At 43.5% G+C, this 10,688-nt stretch overlaps 1 protein-coding gene across 1 annotated transcript; it reads left to right on the forward strand.

Annotated features, from left to right (window-relative positions):
- Positions 1-2,451: 2,451 nt before the first annotated feature.
- Positions 2,452-9,900, forward strand: LOC107299812 (urokinase plasminogen activator surface receptor-like; the record flags this gene model as incomplete). Its single annotated transcript, XM_015829149.1, has 4 exons — positions 2,452-2,557; positions 6,191-6,301; positions 8,543-8,701; positions 9,739-9,900. Coding segments are annotated over exons 1-4 (481 nt in total), but the record flags the coding sequence as incomplete, so codon positions are not given.
- Positions 9,901-10,688: the final 788 nt, after the last annotated feature.

The raw sequence follows: 10,688 nt of genomic DNA on the forward strand, positions 1-10,688 counted from the left end.
GGCAACTTTTAAGACTTGTGGACTTCAACTCCCAGAATTCCCCAGCCAGGAGTTGACGCCCACAAGTCTTAAAGTTGGCAAATCTAGACAGCATACTAAAAAGCAGAGACATCACCCTGCCAACAAAAGTGCGTATAGTCAAGGCCATGGTTTTCCCAGTTGCAATGTATGGCTGTGAAAGTTGGAGCGTAAGAAAGGTTGAGCGCCAAAGAATGGAGGCCTTTGAACTCTGGTGCTGGAGAAGACTCCTGCGAGTCCCTTGGACTGCAAGGCGTTCAAACCGGTCAGTCCTAGTGGAGATCAACCCTGACTGCTCTTTGGAAGGCCAGATCCTGAAGTGGAAACTCAAGTACTTTAGCCACCTAATGAGAAGGAAGGACTCACTGGAGAAGAGCCTGATGCTTGGAAAGATGGAGGGCAATAGAAGAAGGGGACGACAGAGAATGAGGTGGTTGGATGGAGTCACGGAAGCAGCAGGCGTGAGCTTAAATGGACTCCAGAAGATGGTAGAGGACAGGAAGACCTGGAGGAACGTTGTCCATGGGGTCGTGATGGGTCGGACACGACTTCGCAATTAACAACAACAACAACAACAACAAAGTCTTAAAATTGCCAAGTTTGGAGAGACCTGGTCTAGTGGTCTCCCCTAGGCTAGACACTTGGAGGCTGTGAGTTCTAATCCCCTTTTAGTCTATGGAGATTCTCAGGCATCCAGGTCAGAGCTCCCCAACATTTTGGACACCAGACACCGGTTCCGTGGACAGAGGTTTTTCCATGGACCGGAGGGGACATGATTTTGTGTGCTGCCTGCATCCCGCAGATGGGGCTTTGCTTGTTTGTGCAGCCCAGTTGCTGGCATACCATAGCCCAGTACTGGTCCACGGACCAGGGGTTGGGGATCCTTGATCCAGGTCATACAGTTATTCCAAAGGTGCTTTTTCACAAAAATCCTCAGAGTCCTAGTGGACAATCATTTAAATATGAGCCAGCCGTGTGCTGCAGCTGCCAAAAAAGCCAACACAGTGTTACGCTGCATTAACACAGGGATAGAATCAAGATCACATGAAGTATTAATACCACTTTACAATGCCTTGGTAAGGCCACACCTGGAATACTGCATCCAGTTTTGGTCACCACGATGTAAAAAAGACGTTGAGACTCTAGAAAGAGTACAGAGAAGAGCAACAAAGATGATCAGGAGACTGGAGGCTAAAACATATAAGGAACGGTTGCTGGAATTGGGTATCTCTAGTTTAATGAAGAGAAGGACGAGGGGTGACATGATAGCCGTGTTCCAATATCTCAGGGGCTGCCCCAAAGAAGAGGGAGTCAAGCTATTCTCCAAAGCGCCTGAAGGCAGGACAAGAAGCAATGGATGGAAACTGACCAAGGAGAGAAGCAACCTAAAACTAAGGAGAAACTTCCTGACAGTTAGAACAATTAACCAGTGGAACAACCTGCCTCCAGAAGCGGTGAATGCTCCAACACTGGAAGTTTTTAAGAAGAGACTGGACAGCCATTTGTCCGAAATGGTATAGGGTTACCTGCCTGAGCAGGGGGTTGGACTTGATGACCTCCAAGGTCCCTTCCAACTACTACTACTACTACTACTACTACTACTACTACTACTACTACTACTACTACTACTACTACTACTACTTATTGTTGTTGTTGTTGTTGTTGTTGTTGTTGTTGTTGTTATTATTATTATTATTATTATTATTATTATTATTATTATTATTATTATTATTATTACTTCTTTTGGGAATCTCCTTTTAGGCACGAAAGCTTACCTGGTGCCTTTGGGCCAGTTACTCTCTCAGCCCAACCTATCTGACAGTGTTGTTGTCGTTGTGGGGGAAAACAGGAGGAAGAATGAATATCAGCTACGTTTGCCAGCTCGAGTTATTGCTAACCACAATAAAGGCAAGAAACAAACAAACAAAGCGATGCGCGTTTCATCATCCTGAAGGAAACCCCAACAGCCTTGTATTCTTAACGCCCCGCCGTGCAAAACACGTTAAAACAAACCGAGGGGGCGAAAAAAAAAAAACCCAAACATAGTTGGCACCTGCCTTAAAATTGCCAAGGACGGGAAAACCCCGCCCTGAGGACTAGCCGCTTCTGCAAGCAAGGGGTGGTGGGGGGGGGGAGAAAGCTGATGTGGCCGCGATGCGAACTTTTCATCACTTCCCTTCTCTTCCATGCTCCTTCTTCATTCCGCCGCTGCTGCGTCACTCTCCGAAACTTCTCTGAAAAAAGAAAAAAGAGGGGCGTTTTTTTGCAAGTGATGCCCGGGATGGGGCCGGCCCAGCTGGAGGAGGGGGGTGGATTTCAAACATAAGCAGAGCGCGAGAAGGAAGGAACCGCAGTGTCTCTTTTTTTTCTCTGTTTCTCTCCCCCCTTCGGGCTGCAAGAATTGCTCCCAGGACCCCCCTTCGCTTTGCGGATTTACCAGCCTGCTCCTACCTACATCGTCCCGGGTCATCTTCTGCATCCCGAAAACCGATGAAGGGCTTTTGGACCGGCGTTTTGTTCTCCTTGGTGGTGACAGAAGGTAAAAAGCAAAAAAGAAAAAAAAAAAAAAGAGAGAGAAAAGGAAGGAAGGAAGGAAGAAAATGAAAAAGAGGAACGGGGGTTGGTGGGAGGCGAACGCTTCTGTGTATTGTCTTTTGTGTGGAAATGAAAGCCGGATCTGCCTCGAATGAGTTTCGCTCCGGAGCTTTCAGAATTTTAACTTTCTTTATGATCTGGGGGAGGAAGAGGAAAAAAAAAATCGATCCGGCTGATTCCAGAGCAGGGTTTCGGAGGCAGGGGAGAAAGAAGCAGAATTGTAGGTTTTTTGTTTTTTTCCCCCCAGGTTGCCAGGTGTCCACTATTTGAGTGGACAGTCCACTTTTTTCACATTATGTTCACTATTTTTTTTCACAAAATAGTGGACATTTTTTTTTATTCAAAAGCTTTATGATGAAATGGTACGTAATCTAAAGCTGTACAGTCTACTTTTTTTACTACTTAACACACACACCCCGCTTGTCCGCTATTTTTTGGAAGCAGACCTGGCAACCCTACCCCCCATCCTTGTCTCTTTATTTTCAACGGGAAGTAGTTGCTAATTGGTTACCGTGTTAGGATTTGGACTGCAGAAATGCAGATGGCCGCTAGAGAGCAGCGCAGAGTTGGCACTTTTGGGTGCCTCGTTGACTGCTCCCCTAGTGGCCGGTGAGATTATGGCAGGGGAAATAAACGTTTTGGTTTTTTTTTTCTAATCTTGAGGGCCGAGGTTTTCATCAGAGGCAGGTATTCGATAGAAGAAAAATTAACCAGCAAGACTCTAACTAACCCTGCAGTCTTAGACCGTTGTAAGATGCCTGGTTTATTTTATTTATTTATTTATTTATTTATTTATTTTTTAAAAATTAAATGTTTATTTAATGAAACCATGAACAACTCAACAGCGATCAAGCACAGATCGGTTTGCTTTTTTAGGACAATGCAAAAGGCAAAAATTAGCAGCTAAAAATAATTGATCGCTCACTTCCCCCCCTTTTCCATGCAATTTATATATAGGTGGCTAGAAAATTTGAAACAAAACTTGCATCATAAAATCACAATGCAAAAATCCACTCCTGAAATACTTATGTGAGACATCACGAAAATGAGACAAAGGGAGCTGAACTGGTGTGACATTGTGATGCTTATTTCATTGTTGGCTGATCTCCTTTCCCACAGTTGCCCACCTAAGGAATAAAAAGGTGTCTTAATCTTTTTAAAGCACCCATTTCATCCCTACCCCCGAGATAAACATGGCTCAATAGTAGCAACTGTGAGAGGGACCTCGGAGTCCTAGTGGACAATCATTTGAATATGAGCCAGCCGTGTGCTGCAGCTGCCAAAAAGGCCAACACAGTGCTGGGCTGCATTAACAGGGATAGAATCAAGATCATGTGAAGTGTTAATACCACTTTATAATGCCTTGGTAAGGCCACACTTGGAATACTGCATCCAGTTTTGGTCGCCAAGATATAAAAAAGAGGTTGAGACTCTAGAAAGACTACAGAGAAGAGCAACAAAGATGATTAGAGCAGGGCTTTTCAACCTTTTCACCCATTGTACCACTTTTAGGATATGGCAATATCCGAGTACCACCATTCGCCTAGCAAGGTGTCAAAAACTTGATGACCCCCCCCAAAAAAGGAAAAAAGTGATAAAGTACAGTTAGTCCTTGACTTACAACAGTTCGCTTAGTGACTGTTCGAAGTTACAATAGCACTGAAAAAAGTGCCTCCCCAAGACACAGCCGAGCAAGACACCTGCCTGCGGCACTCTTCCTCCTGTCCAAGGTTTTCATTGTTGTGAGACATTTCTGTTGAGGATTGGCAGCGGGGGTGGGGGAGTATTTGGTTTTTATTCCCCCCGTCTGCTGGGTGGTTGCAGCAGATTTTAGTCACTTCACATGACCCTGGGACACTGTGACCATCATAAATATGAATCAGTTGCCAAGCATCTGACTGTAAATCACAAGACCCTGGAGATGCTGCAACATTCCAGCTGATCGGCGCTTCTTCTGGGCTCAGCAGAAGCCCCAGGATCAGCGCCGAGCTCCAGCTGGAGCCTGGCGCTGATCCTGGTGCTTCCACTGAGCCCTGACAGTCCCGAAGAAGCACTGATCCTGGGGCTTCCGCTGAGCCCTGACAGCCCTGCAGCTCCAGCCATCTCTCGCTCAAGCTTGTGCGGTGCTGCCACCAGTTCAGCTCATTCCCCTCCCCCGCTACCCCTTTTCTAGGATGGTCGTGTACCACCTGCCAGGTGCCAATGTACCACAGGTGGTACCCGTACCACTGGTTGAAAAGCCCTGGATTAGAGGACTGGAGGCTAAAACATATGAAAGGAATACAGGAATTGGGTATGTCTAGTTTAATGAAAAGAAGGATGAGGGTTGACATGATAGCAGTCTTCCAATATCTCAGGGGTTGCCCCAAAGAAGAGGGGGGGTCAACCTATTTTTCAAAATACCTGAAGGCAGAATGAGAAGCAACAGATGGAAACTAATCAAGGAGAGAAGCAACCTAGAACTAGGGAGTGTGTAGTGGGGTGCCCCAGGGCTCTGTTCTGGGCCCAGTGCTCTTCAACATCTTCAACGATTTGGACAAGGGTATAGATGGGGAAATCATCAAATTTGCAGATGACACCAAGCTGGCAAGAATAGCCAACACTCCAGAAGACAGGCTTAAGATACAGGAGGATCTGGACAGACTAGAACACTGGGTGCTATCTAACAAAATGAAATTCAATGGTGAAAAAAGTAAGGTTCTACATTTAGGGAAGAAAAACCAAATGCACAAGTACAGCATAGGTGACACCTTGCTCAATAGTAGTAACTGTGAGAGGGACCTCGGAGTCCTAGTGGACAATCATTTAAATGTGAGCCAGCCGTTTGCTGCAGCTGCCAAAAAAGCCAACACAGTGCTAGGCCGCATTAACAGAGGGATAGAATCAAGATCACGTGAAGTGTTAATACCACTTTACAAGGCCTTGGTAAGGCCACACTTGGAATACTGCATCCAGTTTTGGTCACCACGATGTAAAAAAGACGTTGAGACTCTAGAAAGAGTACAGAGAAGAGCAACAAAGATGATTAGGGGACTGGAGGCTAAAGCATATAAGGAAAGACTGCTGGAATTGGGTATGTCTAGTTTAACAAAGAGAAGGACGAGGGGGGACATGATAGCAGTGCCCCAATATCTCAGGGGCTGCCCCAAAGAAGAGGGAGTCAAGCTATTCTCCAAGGCACCTGAAGGCAGGAGAAGAAGCAACGGATGGAAACTAATCAAGGAGAGAAGCAACCTAGAACTAAGGAGAAACTTCCTGACAGTGAGAACAATTAACCAGTGGAACAACCTGCCTCCAGAAGCGGTGAATGCTCCAACACTGGAAGTTTTTAAGAAGAAACTGGACAGCCATTTGTCTGAAATGGTATAGGGTTTCCTGCCTGAGCAGGGGGTTGGACTAGATGACCTCCAAGGTCCCTTCCAACTTTATCATCATCATCATCATCATCATCATCATCATCATCATCATCATCATCATCATCATTATTATTATTATTATTATTATTATTATTATTATTATTATTATTATTACCTCCAAGGTCCCTTCCAACTCTGTTATTCTGTTATTCTTCTAACAGTTGTTGCCCTCCAGTGCTACTCATGTAGTGGAAACAGCGACTGCCGAGAAACGGAAACATGTAAAGAGCACCAGAAGATGTGCAAGACCACCGTCATGACCATAATCAATCGTAAGTTTTTGGGAGGGGGGGGGGAAGGGAGGTCATGATAGGGAAAAGAGGGCGGGAGAGAAAGAGTGAATGACCCATGGCTGATCCAGGCTGGATAGAAAAAAACGGAAGAACAGAGTTATTTATTTATGCTGATTTATTGTTTTGCTTTGTGCAAAACTAACTAACAGGATGCAACATACTCAGAAAAACCTGGACCTTTTCTATCTAAATTAGAAATATATGTTATACTCACATTTTCCAGATATATCAATTATGTTAGCCACATGAGGGATGCTGAAGCATTCAGAGCTATGTGGTGTCAACTTTCCTGACTTGAACATAACTATTATTAAGGATAACCTGAGTGAAGGATAACCATCTCCTAATTTAAGGACAACTAACAGGTCACAAAGTATTATTTCAAGATCGGAAAGTTTTGCATACTCTTTTACACGTGCCTGTGCACATGTGCACACACACACACAAACTTTTTTTAAAAAAGAAATAGGGCTCCGACACAAGGGCATAAATACCGTGGTATCTGATGTTTCAGAGCATTCTTCTGTCTGGTAATTTTTCATAGAAGAGTGAAAAACATTCTTTTTTTTCCAAAACAATTTTTATTAGTTTTCCATTTTACACCAACACAGCTTAAGAACCCACATGGAAACATGGTGATCCATTTTTAAAAAAAAACAAACAATAACATAGTAAATATATACCCATTATTTCTTAAAATTTTCCCTCTCTATCTATATAGAATATTATGATCAAATTAATACATTTTCAAATAAATTCATTCATTACTATGTCTAACCATCAACTGCATTAATCAATAAAAAAATTTAATCTATAAAAACCTATATTTCTTCAAACATTTAAACTTAAGCTTAATACACTCCATTCATTTAAACACATTATAATCAAATCAATATCTTTCTAAAACCAGTTCATTCACTAATATAACATTTCATCCAAGTTATATAATTAAAGATAAACTAACATTCTCTATCTGTTTATATTATTATAGGCTCATTAAAACCTTTCTAAAACAAATTTTCATTACATATATCAGTCTATATAAATTTCATTAATCAATAAAAGTTTACAAACTCATTATCCATCCCAAAGATCCTGTATCATGTTTTCTTAATTTTGCAAATATTTAATCTTAAACTAACATATTCATTTACTATTCAGGTGCCCCAAGTGTTTTTTTTTATTTAAGCGTTATTAACTCCAAAGAAAAATTCTTCTCTTTCTCAGCATAGAAGAGTGAGAAACATTCTTATAGCAATGGTAAATTTAGGTAACACTCACTTCTCCACTGTTGTGCGAAGCTCGGCGAAGTTACCACGGAGTGTGGCAGCTTGACGCCATAGCAGGAGAATCCCACTGTGTTCATTGCTGAGATAGGAATCGTAGCTCTGGAAAGAACAATGGAAAAAAAAAACATGACTGGCACACAGTAGATTCCATCACTTTTAACATTTTATTGATGGAGACTAGCAAAAGGGGTCACCTACGCTACTAATAATTACTGTTTTAAAGCAGTGGAGGGTCTCCAGCACGGGCACCCCACTGGCTAGGGGGGTATGGGATCACCAACACATTTCGCCACCAGTAGCATCTCCCCCCCCCCCCAAGACATTCTCATAGCAATATTTAAGAAGGTTGTGAATTTTACGTTCTCAAGTGAAAGATAGGAAGAATCCACATTAAAAATGGGGAGCCAATTTTGTATGTATGGTCTGGCAAGCCTGTCATGCAGTGGTGGGATTCAACCGGTTAGCACCACTTCGGCAGTGGTGGGATTCAACCAGTTAGCACCACTTCGGCAGAATTAATTTTTTGTTGCCCAGGCCTGGAATGGACTTCTGGAAGCGGCAGAGAACCAGTTGTTGACCTATTTCAGGGGCTGGCTCAGGAATTCTGGGAGTTGAAGTCCACGAGTCATAAAAGAACCAAGGTTGCCTACCCCTGACTTATTTGAATCCCACCACTCCTTCCTTCCTTCCTTCCTTCCTTCCTTCCTTCCTCCCTCCCTCCCTCCCTCCCTCCCTCCCTTCCTGTGGTAGGATTCAGCCGGTTGGCACCACTTCGGCAGAACCGGTAGCTACTTTTTGTTGCCCAGGCCCGGAATGGACTTCCGGAAGTGGCATCCACACAGAGAACCGGTTGTTCACCTATTTGAATCCCACCACTGCTGTCACGGCTAGAGTTGTGATTCTGCCTTTCTCTTCCTCCATTGTCCTGCAGGACACAAGATCTCCCCCTACTTCCTCAAGGGTTGTGACGTAAGTGGAAAGCCAAATAATTCCATCTCACACCTTCTGGGCCATCGACTTGTGTTTCTGGCAGAAGAACATTGTGAAACCGATCTGTGCAACAGTGGTGTTCCCAAGGAAGTACCCAGAAGTATGTATATATTTGAGCATATAGGAGCTTGATTAGATGGGGAAGAAATGGAGGTAGTGACAGATTTTATCTTCCTGGGCTCCAAGATCACCACAGATGGGGACTGCAGCCAAGAAATTAAAAGACGCTTGCTCCTGGGGCGGAAAGCTATGGCAAATCTAGACAGCATATTGAAAAGCAGAGACATCACCCTGCCAACGAAAGTGCATATAGTCAAGGCCATGGTTTTCCCAGTTGCAATGTATGGCTGTGAAAGCTGGACCATAAGAAAGGCTGGGCGCCAAAGAATTGAGGCCTTTGAACTATGGTGCTGGAGAAGACTCCTGCGAGTCCCCTGGACTGCAAGGCGATCAAACCAGTCAGTCCTGGAGGAGATCAACCCTGACTGCTCTTTAGAAGGCCAGATCCTGAAGTTGAAACTTAAGTACTTTGGCCACCTAATGAGAAGGAAGGACTCACTGGAGAAGCGCCTGATGCTGGGAAAGATGGAGGGGAATAGAAGAAGGGGATGACAGAGAATGAGGTGGCTGGATGGAGTCACTGAAGCAGTAGGCGTGAGCTTTAATGGACTCCAGAAGATGGTAGAGGACAGGAAGGCCTGGAGGAATGTTGTCCATGGGGTCGCGATGGGTCAGACATGACTTCGCAACTGACAACAACAACAACTGTCAAGAGTGATTCGACTTTTCATCTAGATTTTCTCTTTTGCTCATATCTTGACAATGGCGCTCAAAACTGGGAGAGATAAGGTCTAGGCCAGGGGTAGGCAACCTTGGCTCTTTTATGACTCGTGGACTTCAACTCCCAGAATTCCTGAGCCAGCCATGCTGGCTCAGGAATTCTGGGAGTTGAAGTTCACGAGTCATAAAAGAGCCAAGGTTGCCTATGCAACGGAGAGCCCAAGGCCAGTTCTCAAAGGGGTTTAGGACGTGCTATGATGCCTAGAGACTCTGGCATAATAATATTGATTAATGTGTGCAAGAATATACAAAGACTCATTCACTGTTTCAACGGTTTGCCGTTTTTCTCCTGGACAGTGAGGGATATGATCCATGTCCGAGGCCACAGAGAAAACATCCTGAGTTGCTATTCTTGTACAGCTGCTGATAACACTTGTAACAACTCCAGTCTCACACAGATGAATTGTTTCTGGCCCCAGGAAAAGTGTGTGGATATCACCTCCTTGACAGATCCAGAAGGTGAGTCCGTGGCTTCTTCCGAGGTGCAATTTCTTGGCTGCTTCTTCCTCTGATCTCCTCGTTTCGTACCAGAAATAATTTTATTAATTTTACCTCTTTGCCTTTTCATTTTACATTTACCCTTCAGCTCCAGTCGGCTTAAATCCCAGAGATACTCTAAATAACTGGATAATTCAAGCTTCCCGTGCTTGCACGTTAAACATGTCCACAAACTTACTGAAACCTCTAGGTCTAAAAGAGTGATCTGTGGGGAACCATTTTAAACAAATCCAATCTATATACATTTAATAAATAAACAAAATGCACAGGTAGTCCTTGAGTTACAAGGACTACCTGTAATTTATTACGAGTCTAGCTTTGGCAACCCATTCATTGCAGCATATATGGCAGAAATGCTGAGTTCAACATAAGATGAATGAATTTAGATCCAGGGAATAAATACACACACACATACACACTTTTTAATTGATCAAAAAAAGTTTTTTGTGCAATATCTCATTTATTTATTGATTCATTTTATATAGCAGCCCACCTCACTTTTGCACCATTCTAGGTGGATTACAATAAAATAAATAAAATGCACAATATAAAAAAAACCACCTAGTAACCAGCATTATCCAATTATGTATCCATATAGCCAGGCTTTCTAATTATTAGTAGACAATAATAGCACTATTTTCTAAACCTTGGCTATTGGCTGGGGAATTCTGGGAGTTGAAGTCCATATATCTTCAAGGGACCAATGTTGAGGAACACTGGTCTAAACACAGACTATGCAAAATACATTT

The sequence above is a fragment of the Protobothrops mucrosquamatus genome, unplaced genomic scaffold (genome assembly GCF_001527695.2).
Source record: "Protobothrops mucrosquamatus isolate PMUCROS unplaced genomic scaffold, P.Mucros_1.0 scaffold5520, whole genome shotgun sequence".
Classification (NCBI taxonomy): Eukaryota; Metazoa; Chordata; class Lepidosauria; order Squamata; family Viperidae; genus Protobothrops; species Protobothrops mucrosquamatus.